An 18,571-nucleotide genomic window follows, 5' to 3' on the forward strand; every position below is an offset into this window, starting at 1 on the left:
TAAAGTTGAGGCGAACTTAATGTTTGGTTTGATACAAATGCCTGTCACGTCGTTCAACTCAAACAACTTGACCATGTAGTTGAAGATTGCATAGTTGACGACGATGAAAAGCAAATGTGCGTTTATATAATAGTTACTTCAATATATATATATCTACATGCGCGGCTATGTGATTCGATATGAGACTGTGTGATGAAAGAACAGTCATCTGTCGCCGAAATTTATGTCGAGTAGGCGCGAGAAAGATTTTGGGAAAAGGTATGAGAAATGAACGGTCGTGCGATGCGACACACTCACATTGCTCAATATGATCACAGACACACTCTCCGGAATTTAAGACACATCCCTAACATTACAATTACTCACACAGAAGTTGAATTTGAAGAGCAGTGTTAATATCACACTCAGACGTAGAGTTGTTGCTCCGAGCCAGTCTGTGTACAACTTAAGGAAAGAGGGTGTAATTTTTTCGATTTCACTTACGGAGTGGCCTGCGGCGCGCAGTGGGGTATATATTTCTGCTGAGATGGGCGCATATACGAAATTCATCAACAAAATCACCAATGCTATCGCGATCAAGAATCGTCTGGTTCGGGAGTCCTTAGCGGAATTCATCGGAACTTTCATACTTATGGTAAGTGAGAACTCGAAACGCTTGACATGAAAAAATGACATCATCATTGCCGGCTGATTTAGCTTGCCTTGCGACTACCTAATCAATACACTGCATCCAAAATATAAGAATAATATGTCCTATCTGGAAGAATCGAAGAAAACAACTGCAGAGATATGTTAAATATGTTGGAATAATGCATGTTATTTATGTCATGATATGAAGTCATGGTAAGACAACACACTCAAGGAGCGCCAGTCTTGTCCGGAATTGCGGCATTCGATGGTATGCTAGGATCTTATAAACGTTGAAATCCCGAAAGACGTATCAATATGAATACATGTATTGATACTATTTTCAGACACACAAAAACAAACCGTATATTTGCAATAAGGCTGTATGAAACTGGTCTGTCTAAAATACAAATTGTACGGTCAATTATCGCGTAATTTCATTCTTTGCGTAAAAGATTCGTCTAAATTTAGCACACCTTCGTACCCTTTGTCTATGCTCTAACCTATGATGTAATATAACCATTATGACCTTTGTAGATTTTATTTGTTTAAACTATGAGTCTTTTCAAATATAAATTCTTTACTTAAAATCCTGAAAAAAATGTTGCTCTTACAAACAGACTAGTACGATGTGTGTTGATGACATTGCAATGGGTGGGAAACAAGAACGATATCAATGCCCAAGGGTTGGCATTGTTAGTTTCCAAGCTTCTCCACACACACTGCGTTCATCTCAAGTCTGGTATGATTGAGCGATATGATTATGCCCATAGCGTAATAGTTCGTTCAAACAATCCCCAAGGTCATACACAATGTCAGCACGCATTGCGCACGCGCAGATGCGTTCACCATTAACTAGTGGTGAAACTTTTATTCTAGAGAAAAGAAGTTTGAAAACAATTTATTGGTGAAATTCACATACAAATCCCTTTATTCTTTCATACAGATTTTTGGAAATGGATCTGAAGCCCAAAGCATTCTTAGCCGTGGAGCGTACGGCGAATATCTTTCCGTCAACTGGGCCTGGGGTATCGCCGTTACCATGGGCATTCACTTTGCGTCGAGTGTCTCAGGTAAGCGCTAAGTAACAATTTAAACGTACATAATAATTGATATTCATTCTTTAGTCCTTCACGATAAATATACACAGCTTGGGACAGGGGTGAAAACTTTCATTCATACTGATCGTCAAATTATTACCTTTTACTTCTTTAAATTAACACATCCGAAAGCTATACGTCTTTTTTTTCAAACCGAGCAGTGTAGCGTTGGGTCGAGTGGTCAGTTCTGAGATTTCCAATAGCGTTATATTATAGTATGAGAGATGTGTGTTTTTCCGACTAAATATTTCCGGAAAAATGAAATTCTCCCCTATCATACCAAAACACTGATTCATGTAGTAAATATAATTGCAGTTAAAAAGGAAAAAGTATAGCATTGCATTTTCAGATAATTTCCAAAAATCAGTTTACCACTAAGTTATACACCTTAAAACACCTCAACCAAACGACGATTAAGAACGAGGTATTTTATGGAGTTTGTACGTTATATCCCGCGCAAGACATTACGTTTTCAAGAGTCAAAGTTTGAGTATGGGGCAGAAACATGATGGGGGAAGTAAACTGCCTTGACACAAGAGTAAAGTAAGATGCCTTTATGCTTTCATTGGATATTCCATTGCATTTGATGGCCAGCAGTTAAGCAACTTCTAAGAAGTCTTGAAGATTCTACACAACCCTGGTCATGTAAAAAAACAACATGAAATGAGTTTCGAATGAGAGATTTTAACTCAGATAAAGCCCTCCTCACACTTGGACTCTCAGTGTATTGAAAGCCTGGCTCTACTACAGTGTTTCACTCGTCACCCTCAGTGTCTTATTGTTGGTGGGACTCAATACGTAGTTTGACACGAGAAATATATTTACACAAATTCACTGACTCAAATAATATCAATGCCAAATGGGTTTACTCAACCTTTGCATAAAACATCTTGACAGTAATACAATAGTCTCGTACCAGGAATAGTAGTGTTGCACACAAGCAGGGTTAGAGTACAGTCACAGTGACTGATGACTGGGCAGTTCTGGTCCTATTCAGCGAAGATAAAATTTTAAAGAGAATAGAAACAATGCAACGCATTAGCAACGAGAGGGCTTCAAGTTCATATATATTTCAACGTTTTTTAGGGGAAGGACTGAAGAAATATGCTCGTTTTATCTAATAAAATCACAAAAATATGACAAAAAGTTACAGCTATTATCCCTTTCGTGTGTCAGTTATGTTTTCGTGTCGTTTTCGTTTCCTAAGGTGCTCACATTAATCCGGCGGTGACGTTAGCCAAAGCAGTGGTTGGTAGATTTCCATGGTACAAAGTTATCCCCTACTGGATTATGCAGTGCTTGGGGGCGTTCGCTGCCTCGGCATGTGTCTACGGAGTCTATTATGGTAATGTAATCTCTATCTGTACGTGGTCGAAAATTACACTTTTCCTTTAGGTCAAGTATTCCACAAAATCCTCGTCGGCCAATCCTACGCAAACAGCTGACGCACAAGATTCACAAAGTTGAAATTTGGTAAAAATCAAAGTCGCGAGAAACGAAAGTTAAAAATATTTATATTTATATTTATCCATGTTTTTAAAGTTAGAATACTTCTATGATGAATCAGACTAGTTTGTTTTTAATATCTCAATTTATAAATTTGACGAAACAATCATATCATTGAGAACAGATAGTGTATATATACATATTAACATAATATACTTTCACACCTCTCTGTTCAATGCATTTTAGACGCCATCAATGCCTTCGACGACGGTATAAGACAAGTCACCGGTCCAAACGCAACGGCCGCTATCTTTGCGACATATCCGGGCCAGTATCTGAGTATAGCGAGCGGACTTGGAGATCAGGTAAGGTATAGGCCTATATCTTTGAAAAACTGGAATCAATGTTAAGGTAGTTCGCACCTCGACGATGAGACTTAAACTTTTGCTCAAACTTTTCTCATGAATATTTAAACCATTCTCATTCAACATCGAGAATAAAAATTGGGGTCACCGTGCAAATTTTGGTACTAGAGAAACAAATTACCCAAAATTTACGATATTCGAAAATCAAAATGGCCACAGTCTCTGTGTTAACTCTATGGAGAAAAATGAAATTTTCGATTTTCGAAAAACTAAGACAGTGAAAAGAAAATACACCAAGAACTTTAAAATGAGCCTCCACAAGTGGTAGATCAGAAAAGAATTGTAAAACTTAGAGAGTCAAAATATCTGTCCCCGAGGCGCATTCGACCTTAAAAGTTCTTTGTTTTTAAAGATACAACCTCCACTGAAATGAAACATGCATGTCACCTGTAAATAATTGCCAGCGTCACGACTTTCGATAATTTCTGACGTACTTGTATAATGTAGAGCGTCACCTTCAGCACCAACCGGACCTAACTTGCCAACCCAAATTAAGGTGATCCCGACTATGGCCGGGCAAACAGCTAGCCAGGCTGTACATTTTGCCTCCCAAATCACACAGCAAGTTGTCTGCTTTATGGTTACCAAGCATGACTCTAAATGTTGTTGGTGGCGTATGACAACAATTGAAAGTGCACACTAAATAAACACGCAAACAAACATTCACACTATGGTTTTATTCTTCTTGTCACAAACACTTAGCGTACTCCCGACGGCATCTCGTCCTCTACTATTACCAACTATTTTGAAAAGGAAAAAACCAGCCCACTTCAAAATTTGTTTCGTCGAGTGGTTATGTTCGACTGATGAAATTCAACGTGCGAGTTTGCGAATATTATCTTGGAAAGTAAATTGTTGACACTAAGCTGTTTTTTAACACTTTTGACACATGTGAGAATTCCAATGAAAGCTTGAATATTGGTTGATTGTGATTATAATATGTTTATACATGTCAATGATTGCAAAGCAGGAATTTCCTGCTGCTGGGAGCCTCTTTCTGGGTGTTGGATTAATACAATCTCATAACGTTTTACCTAGTTGTTATGCGGTATGTTAAACAAACGCTCTGAGTTGGTTTCAAAATGTCGCCACCATAACAAATAGTATCCAATTTTAACACCACCTACAAATAGAATGGTACGTCCCAATCATATAAGTAAGAGTGTCAAGCTAGGAATCCTTTCACTTCTATCTGAGGATTGCAGGGTGCATGAAACTTAAGTAATAGATTTCATTGATTTGTTCTTGAAGTAATTTGTTTATTTATAACGCTCTGCTTAGCATCGAGCATTGTAATTTCCCACGAGGACATCTGTATACTTCGATATATATATATATATATATATATATATATATATATATATATATATATATATATATATATATATATATATATGTATATAATCGCAGTAAACTCTGAGGCTTCACGCTTAGCATATAATGATTGATATTATTATTGATAAGATAGCATTATCACACGGAGATATCACGAGCAAAAAAATGAAAATCAATTGTTCTTCAAAAAATCTTCACTAATGGATGTTTAATATGAGATACCAAATCAACGGTTCCGCGTATTCACTCTCTTTGCATGGCACGACAGCTGAGCATCTTTGTTAAAAACAAAGCTTTAGATGAATATGGGACAAGCGTTTGCATTATAGGCTATTTACTGTGTGATTAAACTACTATCAATGGGGAGGGCTTTTCGTGAATTTAGTTTCTTTCGCAAGGGATTTGAACATTGTTTCCATATGTAAATTTGGACGAGGTGGAAAGAAATACCAAATATGTGGCGCACACATTTAGACCTACTTTGTGTTGATCAAATGCCTGTCAAATGGTATATCGGGGAACTTCGGCACATGCATCCTCTACCGGCGGGGCAACCGAAGTACATTCCATTAACCACATGCTCAGTCACAAAATTCTCCCATAAGGGTTCACTATGGTAAGACGAAAGCACACATATAAATATTGATAACAAGGTAAGGATGATTTATAAGAGAAATATCAATAATATATCGGATCGAAAAAAAAATCTCACGACATTCAACAAAACGTAAAGGTTCCACCGAGATTTGAACTCGGATCGCTGGATTCAGAGTCCAGAGTGCTAACCATTACACCATGGAACCCCTTGTGCTTACGTCACCTATACTATGCTAATTTGACCTTTCACTTCGGTGCATATGCGTCTGTATGGGTTTCATTGCATACTGCTCGCCACAGGTTATCGTAACGTCGCTTGGATAGTCGTTCGAGGCGGGCGGCCGCAGCTCAGGTCGCCGTCTCTTTTTTCCAAGTAAACGGCGACCTGCGGCCGCCCGCCTCGAACGACTATCCAAGCGACGTTACGATAACCTGTGCTGCTCGCAAGCGCTCACGCACACAACAATACTCAAGCATATCACTTTTTTACAACGACAAATAAAGACAGACCACCCAAGTTTCTCGGCTTCAAGGGAAGAAACATGCTACTTTCAAGTTCAATCACAGTCCACGTGATCCAACTACCTTCTCCGACTTCTCGGCTGCGGACGCGGAATTGACAGCCGCGACCCTCATGCACGGCACATGCGGGGTCGCTGGTGTATGTGATATTTACCAGCAGGGCACATCATGCATCCCCCGTAGTCTGCAGATCAACGAGATAAATATCGTCGTGGCAACTATCTGCCGTGTCAAACAGAGTCCCTTGTGAACCGATCAACGGCGGCGTACTTTTCCGATCCATACCACATAGCGGCCGTCCCGTATTGGTATGACCGTGCCGCTCTGCAACACAGAGATAGTAGCCATGAGGATACGTATTTTGTGGAGGGACAGTGGTATGTCGATGTGCAGACGACGGCGGCTGTGCCCGGCTGGTAAAGTCCATTTTAGGGCGGCCAGGGGCGGAGGAATGTGAGGGAATGGGGTTGACTCAAAAAATTGAAAACCTCAAGGGGGTTGCTCAAAATATGGAGAGGAAGAAGGGGGTTACTCAATTTTTTGTGCAAAATCAATAGCCTTGTTCACGGTTACAGGTTTGTTACTAAATATAGCTGTACGCGCGCGACATCGGACACGCAGCTTGAAATGCGGACAAATTTTATCAATGTTGCATGCGTGGCTGTTTTTGCAGCTTGTACTCTGAGTCGTGAATATGTTTTTTAGTATTCACTGTTACACTAGCAGTCGCCCACTGAGATGTATTTTCGTCGTTCTTGCATGCGTAATTTTCAAAAGCGTAATCTAAAAATGCGGACAAATATTTATTTTTGCATATTAATGAGAGAACAGTGACGTAAACTGTGAACGGCCCTATTGAAACACGTGCACCTCTCAGATTGCACCATTTCACACATCAATTTCTCAAAATTTTCGATGCGAGTCTTGCGCTCTCCCCTTTGGGTGTTCTAACGGTTTTACTTGTAAATGGGAAATGGAAATAGATTTAGTACAGTAGATTATTGTATTGTTACAAAGAATTTAGTGAACCGAATAGATTATTTCAAAGTATATGCTTTTACACATTTCTCTAAGCTTAATCATTGTCCAATAGGTTTTTCTATTAATAGGCCTATAAATAATATTTTGAAGCAGTCAGTTGATGTAGAGTGTAAATCATATTCAAGTAAATATTTGTGGAATGATAATACTAAACAAGATTTCTTAAATACTCGGCAAAGTTCATCTATTGAAGAGGACTTTAGAAATTTTAATATTGAGTGTCATAGTTCCCATTCTTGTGATAATCTTGTAAAAGCATTTGAAGGTATTATTCACAAAGTTTAAGATCGCTGTTTACGTAGAGTTACGCCGAAATTGAAAAAGAAGAAATAAAAACGCGTCTATCAGCCTTGGTTTGATAAGTCTTGTTTTTCACTTCGTAAAGATCTTAAAGATTGCTGTAGGCCTAAAATTGTTGAATCGCTACCCAAATGATCCACATAATAGAGGGAGATGTTTCACTCTAAAAAGAGAATACAAAAAAATTTTAAAATATAAACGGTCAACTTTCAGAGAGAGTCAATTAAGGAAATTAGTAAAGGTTTATTCCGAAGACCGTAATGTTTACTGGAAATTGTGGAAGAATATTTCAGGGAGTCATGTCTGTAAGAAAATTGACTCGTCTATCTCTCCTGCTGAATGGTTTTATCACTTTAAGCAGTTAAGTGATTTTTCTTGTGAAGAAACTGATAATGTTTCTAAACGTATATTAACAAAAATGGAAGCAGCCAATGAATATGATGTGACCTTTATTCTTAATTCCACATTTAGAGAATCAGAAATATTAAAAGCTTTGCGTAAATTAAAATCAGGAAAATCCCCAGGTGTTGATGGTATTTTGAATGAAATGCTAAAATATGGTGGTTCTTCCATACTTACTCCATTATGTTCATTATACAATGTCATCCTCAGATCAGGAACATTTCGAAAATGCTTGGGAAAAAGCGTATTTGGTCCCTGTGTTCAAATCAGGTGATACATGTGATCCGTCAAATTACAGAGGGATTTCTATAAATAGTTGCATTGCAAAACTGTTTACCTCTGTGTTGAATAATAGGCTTATGAACTTTCGAATGGTATTCTTTTGCCATTTCAGTCTGGTTTCAGAGCAAATAAAAGAGGAGAACTGCAGATAATCTTCTTGTTTTGCGTTCTGCTATCGATCAGCATATCTATGCGAAATTTTCTCAGTCAAGCTATAGTCCATGTCGTAGGTACCTTTATTGTTGTTTTGTAGATTTTCAGAAAGCATTTGACAGGGTTTGGCGTACAGGTTTACTTTGAAAATTACAGAAATACGGCATTAATGGTAATTTTTATAGCTTGATTAAGTCCATGTGACGGTACGACAAAGTAACAACTGCTTTACTGAAGAATTTGGCTCCAATTTAGGAGTTAAGCAAGGGTGTAACTTAAGTCCAACTTTGTGTAATATTTTTATAAATGATCTTCCCAGTACATTTGGTTCCAGTCAGGACTGTCCTATCAAACTTGGTAAACTCCTTATCAATTGTCTAATGTATGCTGATGATCTTTTATTGATTTCAGAATCTGAAACAGGCTTACAAAGCTGCTTAGATAAACTTCATAGTTTTTGTCGTGAATGGAAATTATCTATTAACATAAAGAAAACGAAAGTTATTGTGTTTAACAAAAGTAATCATCTTGTAAAAGGAGTTACACTCACTTACAATGGCGTGACTCTTGACTTAGTGAAAGAGTACTGTTACCTTGGTTTTGTCATTACCCCTTATGGTAAATTTAAAGGTAATTTTCACAATCTTGAATTGAAGGCAATGAAAGCTCTTTTCAGCCTTCGTAAGGGCCTTCAAAATGGTTCACTTTCTGTAAAAGTTGCATTATCACTCTTTGATAGTTTAATTGTTCCTATTATGACATATGGCTGTGAAATATGGGAACATGAAATTAATGACAAATGTAACTTTCTCAATGATGTTAGCCGTATTTTCTACCCTGGGTTGGTAACTCTGCTGGTGGACAGAATTGTCCCCGAGGTTATCGTTCGCCCAGTTAAAGTGATGAAATTCGTTTCTTCGCTTCGATAAAGTTTGTATGTGCAATGTATGATAGTGAGCATGCGTGCGTGAGTGCTTCACGAACTCTACAACGTGTGGAGCGGTCTCAGTCAGAAAAATGTAACAACTTAGCCGGCTATTGAACCACTCTTTTTTGGGAGTGGGGATTTAGCCGAGCGGTTCTCTCTGTGGCCTCTCCGCTAGGTGACTGATGCCGTATGTTGTGGGTTCGAACCCGATTGAAAACTAGCCGTATTTTCTACCCTGGGTTGGTAACTCTGCTGGTGGACAGAATTGTCCCCGAGGTTATCGTTCGCCCAGTTAAAGTGATGAAATTCGTTTCTTCGCTTCGATAAAGTTTGTATGTGCAATGTATGATAGTGAGCATGCTTGCGTGAGTGCTTCACGAACTCTACAACGTGTGGAGCGGTCTCAGTCAGAAAAATGTAACAACTTAGCCGGCTATTGAACCACTCTTTTTTGGGAGTGGAGATTTAGCCGAGCGGTTCTCTCTGTGGCCTCTCCGCTAGGTGACTGATGCCGTATGTTGTGGGTTCGAACCCGATTGAAAACTAGCCGTATTAGTATATCTTATTATAGATTTATCCTAGGAGTCTCTAAACATGCACCGTCTGATGGTGTTGTTGGAGAGCTGGGTAGATATCCAATTCACTTAATGGTGATAAAGCGCATGCTCAAATACTGGCATCGATTGGTTTTATCAGATGACATCTTATTGAGATCTGCTTATACATCCAGGTTGAATTCAGATTGGTCTAATTATATACAAAGCATTTTGAACTCTTACAGTGGGAGTGATATATGGTCTTGTGTTTGCAATATCAATTCCACAGTTAATAATGTATATGATAGTTTATGTGAAATGTATGAACAAACATGGCTGAGAAACATTCATAATGATACAAGGAAGTGTGGAATGCAGAGGAATAAGCTCCGAACTTACAGACTATTTAAGACAAAATTTGAATTTGAAAGTTACTTGCTAGATATAAGATCTTTTACCCATAGGAGGTGGCTGACAAAACTAAGAATTTCGGATCACAACCTACAAGTAGAACTGGGTAGAAGGTCAATTCCAAAAGTTCCTGCAAATGATAGATTCTGCAAGTTTTGAAAGTCTTTAGTTGAGGATGAATTTCACTTTGTAATAGAATGTCCAAAATACAGAGCTTATCGAGATAGTCTATTTTCATCCACAAGTTTGTATAATCCTGGCTTTCTTGATTTGAATGACAGAGAAAAGTTCATGTATCTTTACTCACAAAGATAAACTACCTCTTGCCAAATTTATTTCTTGTACGTTAGTTCCTCCCCCAGCAGCAGCTTCATCCAGTGTTTGTTGAGTTTTGTAATTTTTGCCTTACCGCACTCCTTGAGTGTGTTGTTGAGCAATAAAGTAGTAGTCTACCACCTTATGAGCTGCTAACGAGCTATTTGGTCAGGGCGATAAGCCCCCGCGTCGGTGATCGGCAGAACAAATTAATGAAGTGAATTAGGGAGGGCAATTAACAGATATAGATTGTTTTCTTTGAAATGCTATACACAGATAGCTAGGGTAAAGTAATAGGCACACACTAGACACAGGTAAGGTTTGTGTAATGAAAAATAGTTTAATACAAGACATTTATTGATCATATTCATAACTTCTATACGAATATTGCTCGCGAGACCCAGTGTGTAGGCCTACAGGTGTAGACGTGGTGTGAATTAATGTTCAACAAGTAATCATTTTTCGGCATGCTATAATTCGTGTCAAGTAGCTTCGACCAGCTGTACAATGATCATAATAACACACTAGACAATGGTCAACAGAACGGAAAATGTTCATCCTCTATCTGATCGCAATTGCCTATTTGTTATTATAATAATACTGATAATATCATATTACCATCGGTTTTGCCTTTTCCAATGTTTTATTATTGTTTGTTGTACGGTTTGCAGTAAACTTAGAATGTCTAGGACCTCTAAAAATGCTCCAAACGAACGTATTAACTCCTAAATCGGATTCTCTTCGGGCCTTGCATTCTTTAAAATTCAGTTTGTTTCTCGTTTTTAACAACAGATTGTGGGCACGATGCTATTGCTGTCTTGCATATTTGCTATCATCGATGAAAGAAACGCCAAGCCACCGACTGGAATGGAACCATTCCTGATTGGCTTAGCGGTGTTTGTGATCGGTTTGTCGTTCGGCGCAAACTGTGGCTACCCGTTGAATCCGGCCCGTGATTTCCCGCCGAGACTGTTCTCGTACATGGTCGGCTACCCTGACGAAGTCTGGACGTAAGTGAATTTCACATGGAAATCTCCAACGCCCTCTGACATGACACATCTATATTCATAATGTATCTGCTGCAGATAGTATTTAGGATACTTCAAACAGGGACAAATTCAGGACATGATGCAAATAACAGAAACAAAACTAATCTTAAAGGCCTGGACAGATCGGGGTCAAGAGACTTTCATTTTTTTGGTTGCTTTTTGGAGGGGGCCAATAATTCATTAAATGCACGTCACACATAAATGCACGAAATTAGGGGGGTCCCCGGATGTTTCAAAATTGAATTGTAAAACTGAAGGAAGCTGACAATATATTCTCTGTATAATTGTTAAAACATACGTATTTTCCACATGATAAATGTAACTTCAATCTATCGTTTCAAAACAACATCATGACACACCTCTGCTACAGAAAAATATAAACTACGCCAACAAAGTCTTCAACTGAACTTGTCATTGACATGCGCTTTAAAATCACTGAATAATAAAACCGGAAAGAACACAATTAATGTCAATGACAGCGATTTCGCTCCCTTTCATCAATTTTGTGTCTCCTGCACATTTTTTTATTAATTTAAGTACTTAAAGCCCTCCAGGTTGATATCTTGATCTGAAATCACACTATTTTCTATGTTGCAGGAGGGACTATATTGTTCCATTTTTACCGAACTATTTCTTTCCCTGTTTTTAGCGAGTGTGCAATTTTGTTTCTTTTTTTTCACTCAATCGATCGATCGATCAATCAATCGATCGATCAATCAATCTATGCCAAGCTCTTCATCAAGTTCAAGTTGCAAGACCGCACACTTCTTTGTTGTCCCACACGTTTTTGCCTTGACAAGAATTCTTCTTTCTGCCGTCCAGTCCCAATGGTGTACACTGGTGGTGGGTTCCCATAGTTGGACCTTTCATCGGTGGGATTTGTGGAGCTGTAGTTTACATCATTCTCATTGAAGCTCATCATCCCAAAGTTAATGAACTTGGTGGGACTGTGACAACCAATGATGAAGATGTGGGTAAGTGACAAACGTGCGGACAGTAGTTTCGAGACAAGATTATCTGGTTAAAAAAATTAATAATCGGTAAATGTGTATAAATGTTCGATTCTCGAAGATTAAGACAGAAGCTATGCAAAACCTACAATTTTAGCATTATAGATTCATAAATGTTTTATTGATTCTATTTTTGAAGATTAGATCCGATCAGTACAGGTTGATTCGATATTCAGTCGATCAAGGACTCGTTCTGTGCAACCTCGACTGAATGACGTCAGTATGTAGGCGTTCACTGTTCCCCACAATGCAATGACGGAGTTGCCATGTACTTGTCGTGCTATCTCTTTTGCTATCTCTATGTCACAACATCTGAATTGTGAATGTGGTAGATACGTCACGGTAACAATGCAGGGTGTCGTATCAATCAGATTAATGCACTGCCCGTCAAGATTGTCTCGAAACTTGACCTTGATCAGAAAAGGACAAACAGATGCAAATAACTCAGAGGACAGCCCTATGCGAAAAACTCAAAATTACATTTCTTCTCTCCATGGGAGGGACAGTGTTCTTTCCTAAGAATTGCAGATATGTAACCTCAGTCACAGTGAACGACAAAAAATGGATGTGGTTGAAAAGTAAATTATTTAGGGACTGGATCTCTGGATCTCGGATAACGTGATTGTTTCATCACTGAATTAACAATTTGGTGGCCGCTATATAACATATTATTAGATAAGCTATAATTATTAAATAACGAGGGTCCCGTGGTGTAATGGTTAGCACTCTGGACTTTGAATCCAGCGGGACCTTGTAGTTTTATTAAGCGGAGACAAACAAGAACCCCGTGCACGAAAAGTCACTTCTGCATACCATAGACAGTAGAGGGGGTCCCCCCTCCACTGTCTATGTGCATTTAAAAATCGTATTCGATTACGTCACAAAGCAACAAATTATTTTAACTCCATCATTATCCAGTTCTTGTGACTCACTTCATCGCAAATAAACAAAGTTGTATTTTCTCCTTTTGTATTGAGCTAGCATGCACCCACATTTTCCGACAATTGAAATTCAAAATGGCTGCTATCCCTGTGTCAACTCTATGGGAAAAAAAATTCTGTTTGCATAAAATAAGACGATGAAAACTTCGTACCCCAAGAGTTTCAAAATGAGCTCACAGAAGCAGAAGACCAAAAAAGTATTGTAAAATCTGAGAGTTCGAATATCTGTCCCCGAGGCACATTCTACCTTAAGGTAGTATGCGCCTCGAAAGTAAACTTTCTCAAACTTTCCTCGAGGAATCATTAAACCATTCTCTTTCAAAATCAAGAATAAAATCAAGGGTCACCGTGCCAAGTTTGGTACTAGAGAAACAAATTACCTGAGATTTACCGATAATTCAAAATGGCCGCCATCCCTGTGTTAACTCTGTTGAGAAAAATAAAATTTTCGATTTTCGAAAAACTAAGACGGTGAAAATTTTTCTTACACCAAGAGCTTTAAAATGAGCCCCTACAAATGGTAGACCAGAAAAGAATTGTGAAAGTTTGAGAGTCCGAATATCTGTCCCCGGGGCGTATTGTATCTGAAATAGACAGTCAGCCAATTTGACTGTACGGTGTATCGCATTCATTTGGTTGATTTCAAATTCTTTTACAGAGATGAAGCGTGTCGGGAATACGGACCGAGCCCTGGTAGAGAGCGATCAAGGCACTTCCGGAACGGAAAACAAGTCTTTCAATGCTGAGTAATTGAGTCCTGAAGTCATATTGAAATGTTCGTGGACTGGAGTTGGTTCAACTGTCGAGAGAAGTCAGGGCAATTATTGTAGCTTTAATTAATTATAATATATAGTATGTTATATGTTATATGTTGATATAGGGACCGACCTGTTATCAGACAGCATTTATCGGGTCCATAACTAGCTGCAGTCTTTGTTTTTAAGGCAGTGATCATGTTATCATGGAAACAAATCGCACATTTTAGTCAGTTGCTTGATTCAATTTTGTCATTTGATCTGCGTAAGTCGATCTATATGTACAAAAATATGTAGCGTTGGACAAACCAATGAAAATAAGTTAACGTCCACTCAAAAAAAAAATAAATCATTGACCCCAAAATATTTTAGCACAAGAAGCAGCAAGTAACAGATGATCCGCTGAGCGACGTCCTTGAATCTATAACAATACACTATGAAGTTTCATACTACATTCATAACATACCGAAGGCCGAAGTTGTCAGACAATGTAATTACAAAGTGAAAGATTGGACTTGTCAGCCATGTTGTATTCATTTCGCAGCTCTTTCTTTATCTGTGACCTAGATTTCTCCGAATCTAGGCAAGTGTTCAGTGTTAGCCTGGAAAACAAGTGTTTAATCTCAACCGCCAACGTAGGACTGTGAGACAGTATTCGACATCTGTAATGTGAAGTTTGTTGAAGTTCACTTAGTACTAGTACAGTTTGGTGTTCCAGATAATATTCAATGATCACACAGGCAAAACATTTTGGTCGACAATGCGGAACAATTGTTAAAATAAAACGACATAATTCTTCGATATCGACTTAGGCTGAAGTAATATATTGCACTGGTATGGTAAATACATAATTTTTGTCATGATCTACTGCTGCTGTTATTGTCATTTATCGCTTAGACTGGCCGGCTAGACGCTTGACCTTTTTTTATGTTTCAATAAAGAATTATCACCAACACAGTTGTTCCTCTCTTCATCTTTCACTGAGGTAGCAGCCTACCCATTGGTTTGCATGAAGAAATCTAAGAAAATATTCCTGTAAGGCTGCGTTCACAAATAACGATTAGGGGGGGGGGGTGGATGGAGGAATCTCGATTGAAATCTTTTTTTTTCAGATCCCCCCCCTAAGTACCCTACAAATTTTTCAAATGCCCCCCCCCCCTCTATATGGTCAAAATTTTTCAAGTCTCCCCCCAAACTATCACGGGCCCGCATATTTGTAAAGGATGTGAGCGCATAAAAAATAAACATGTACTGCCAACCCCCCAACTGTCACAGGCCCGCATATTTGTAAAGGATGTGAGCGCATAAAAAATAAACATGTATTGCGCCGTTCTTCTCACAGGTGTTCAACATTACCTGTATTAGCATTTTGTATAGTCAAAGTCCAAAGGCAAGTTCTTTAAATGCATTGGTGATTTTTTTAGATTCATTGGTCTAAAAGCAAACTTGAGTTAATCCAACTCTGGCCAGGTCAATTGCTCCTGCTAAAGAGCATACAAAATTACAATCATGAGAGAGTAGGCAAATTGTGAATTCTGGCTAATTGACATATTGCACAGTGACCTACCAAAAATTTGTTTCAAAACTACAAGATATTATATGGATTAGATGCTACTCAAAATTGACAATACTGAAAGGTTAAAATATTCCATCAAATAAATGTTTTAATCTCTGAAATTTTTGGTGTAATAATTGCAAATTTGGTTAAAAAATAAATAATTCCATTTGGTCACATATTTTTTCTTTTAGTATTTACAGTTCAAAGTTTTACTTCTGTATCATTTTATAACAAGAATGTGAAAATTTAGAAAATCAAGCATGGTGACCCCATCTTTTTTCTTTAATATTTGATTATTCTCATATGCCAGAATTCCAAAATTTCTGTGTTCTTCCATGTGTTTATGCTCTCTGGCCTTATTTATTTGTGTACAAGTATTTTTTACTGTCATGAACGTCATTTGACCCAAACTCTTCTTCAACTACCATGTACATCAGAGTCAGAGCTACCTCTGTCACTGTTCAGGTATGCAGTGACAGTGACACTGCAGTAGCAGAGCGTTAATGATAGTGACATTACCCATAGGCAGTAGCTGTATTAACTTTGATAATTTAGGCAATATTTTTGTTCAGTTTTATGACTGCGTTCTTGTTCTACTCCCTGCAGCATGTTGAATTGTCTCGGCATTCAGCTTGCTATCACAGCCTATGTATGTGTACCACGCATTTGTATCACTGACAGCTGACTGTCAGTCTGGACTCCAATTAAATTATCACCAAATACATATTTATATTTATATATACAGGCTTTGTCGACAAACTAAATATTGAGTGTTTTAGCATGCTTTAGGGAGATAGCAAGAAACTGTAGTTGTTATATTGCATAGAAATATTGCCGAAATCATTAACAGTTGCAGCTTCTGCCCTGTTACTAGGCTCAAGTTTGTTTTTTACGACAAATCACACGTTTAGATTTTTTTGAGATAAAAGTCATGAAATGTGACAAAATGTTTCTAGTTTTAGATAAATGATTACTAACATTACAACATTTTGATGACATAAAAATGATATTCATTTTTCATTGAATTACCTACAAAAACTTGGAATTGGAAAATGTAAAACACAAAAGGGAACCAAAAATTTTCAAGTCCCCCCTACAGGTAGAGCAAAATTTTCAAGTCCCCCCTCTACTACCCCCAAAATTTTCGAATCCCCCTGAATTCCTCCAGCCCCCCTAACCATTTTTTGTGAACGCAGCCTAATATTGTCACTTTCTTGAAAATTTTACAAGAGAGCTATTTTGGAAAAAAATGTATTCAAAATTTGATGTCACCGTGCTAGATTTTATCATAAAATGGCAAGATTATTTAATTCTGTACAAAAGAACCTGCGAAAAATGCTGACTCACCAATTTTATTGGCGTTTTTTGATAAATATATTATCGTATACCGTCAGTGCGTGATAAGTAACGCTCAGTTAACTTTACAATCGAAGAGTCCTCTACAAAGGAATGTTTTAGAACCCTGCGCTGTGAGATATATCGATATTTTAGTGTTAATCTGCTTCCTATACATGATTGGAGTCGAAATTTAAAACGAAGCAGTGTCACTGTGAACTGCATAAAATCATAGAGTATGGCATTATTTTACAAGTTGTATCTCAAAAAGAAGACGAGGGTTATTCTCATCATTTTTCATGTCTACTAACTGAACTCTACATAATGCGGTTGTAAAGAAAATGACGATATCTTTACTTTAGCGTAGCCAGAACCATGATCTTAACAATTTCTATCTTTCGTTACGTTTTGAATGTCGCCTTGGCTGCATGGGTTTGACATCGTTGGGACCACAGTCTCTGCGCCACAGATGATGGAGGGACTGTGTATGGGCCTAAGCTATGCACCAAAGTGAACGAGTTTCACTCCTGCTCAGACTGTCTTATGAACTCAAGAAAAATTTTGCAAAAAAAAAAAAATATTTATTTTATTGTGAGATAATGAAGCCAACAAACTTAAGGGAGTATAAGCCTCACTGTATTTCTTTGTATTGGTTCTGAAATCCGCAATTTTTTGCAACATAATTTGATGATGTATTGATTTCAACATTTGCAGATACATTTTTGAGTTTAAAAAATACCGCTTGAATAGTGACAGAAGCAGCAAATTGATAGATGTCAGCAAAAGATTAAGGTTCCACCGAGATTTGAACTCGGATCGCTGGATTCAGAGTCCAGAGTGCTAACCATTACACCATGGAACCACTCACACTAGTCTGACAATGCTCACGGTCAAAGAATCCTTTATGAGCTTTTGACGGTCTGACTGAAATCTAGGTCATTGTCAGTTCATTGTTTCTTCTCTTCCCCCTCCCCCCAATTGATCTACAAATGCGCATATTCAACATCTTAGAGGGTGTCAGAAAGCTGTGTAAAAGTTTAAATTTCCACACTTTTTGAAAGATAAGATAGTACAAGTGTATTCGAATATGTTGTAACTTACTTATAACACACTTTTTAGCCTGTTTTCGTCCTCTGCAAACGCTCCTTGTCCGTTTAAATTTCTTAGTACAACTGCTTTCACGGGGAACGCCAAAGAGATTAGTCAGTTACATTTTGAATGACAATAAACATGAAAATTTCGAATGAACAGATTGATTAATTTTAAATACAATTTACGATAAAACACCGATGTACTTATTCCTAGCACCGTTGGTGGAATCACGGAGGTAAGAAGAGACTTCCATGGTGGAACCAACGCTCTAAATTTCACTTTAAGCAGATTTGTTTTGTTACTGATAGAAACAATGAATAAGTACGTTTCTTTGTTTGCACCCCGGACTTTGGCAACTGAGTCCAGTCACAGTCTGTGGTTCAGTGGACCAAGACTTGGTCTGCCCGGTTC

General features: G+C 38.0%; 1 protein-coding gene and 2 non-coding genes across 3 annotated transcripts; 1 reads left to right on the plus strand and 2 right to left on the minus strand.

Moving 5' to 3' along the window:
• Positions 1 to 366: 366 nt before the first annotated feature.
• LOC139121804 (aquaporin-3-like) lies at positions 367 to 15,128 on the plus strand. Its single transcript, XM_070687000.1, has 7 exons — positions 367 to 634; positions 1,574 to 1,700; positions 2,935 to 3,072; positions 3,420 to 3,538; positions 11,213 to 11,430; positions 12,292 to 12,443; positions 14,079 to 15,128. Exons 1-7 carry the CDS (start codon positions 527 to 529, stop codon positions 14,168 to 14,170), a joined length of 954 nt encoding a protein of 317 aa, XP_070543101.1. The 5' UTR covers positions 367 to 526; the 3' UTR covers positions 14,171 to 15,128.
• Positions 5,665 to 5,736, minus strand: Trnaq-cug (transfer RNA glutamine (anticodon CUG)). Its single transcript has one exon. It is a non-coding gene; the product is annotated as a tRNA-Gln (tRNA).
• A 2,730-nt stretch (positions 15,129 to 17,858) lies between the features above and the next one.
• Positions 17,859 to 17,930, minus strand: Trnaq-cug (transfer RNA glutamine (anticodon CUG)). The gene has a single exon. It is a non-coding gene; the product is annotated as a tRNA-Gln (tRNA).
• Positions 17,931 to 18,571: the final 641 nt, after the last annotated feature.

Source organism: Ptychodera flava, chromosome 21 (assembly GCF_041260155.1).
Source record: "Ptychodera flava strain L36383 chromosome 21, AS_Pfla_20210202, whole genome shotgun sequence".
NCBI lineage: Eukaryota > Metazoa > Hemichordata > Enteropneusta > Ptychoderidae > Ptychodera > Ptychodera flava.

What these genes read in the sequence shown, in the direction of transcription:
- LOC139121804 (XM_070687000.1), top strand. Translation starts at nt 527, where the DNA reads ATGGGCGCATATACGAAATTCATCAACAAAATCACCAATGCTATCGCG. An exon ending in CTTTGCGTCGAGTGTCTCAG is followed by an intron (nt 1,701 to 2,934) that starts GTAAGCGCTAAG and finishes TCGTTTCCTAAG; the next exon opens with GTGCTCACATTAATCCGGCG. An exon ending in TACCCTGACGAAGTCTGGAC is followed by an intron (nt 11,431 to 12,291) that starts GTAAGTGAATTT and finishes TCTGCCGTCCAG; the next exon opens with TCCCAATGGTGTACACTGGT.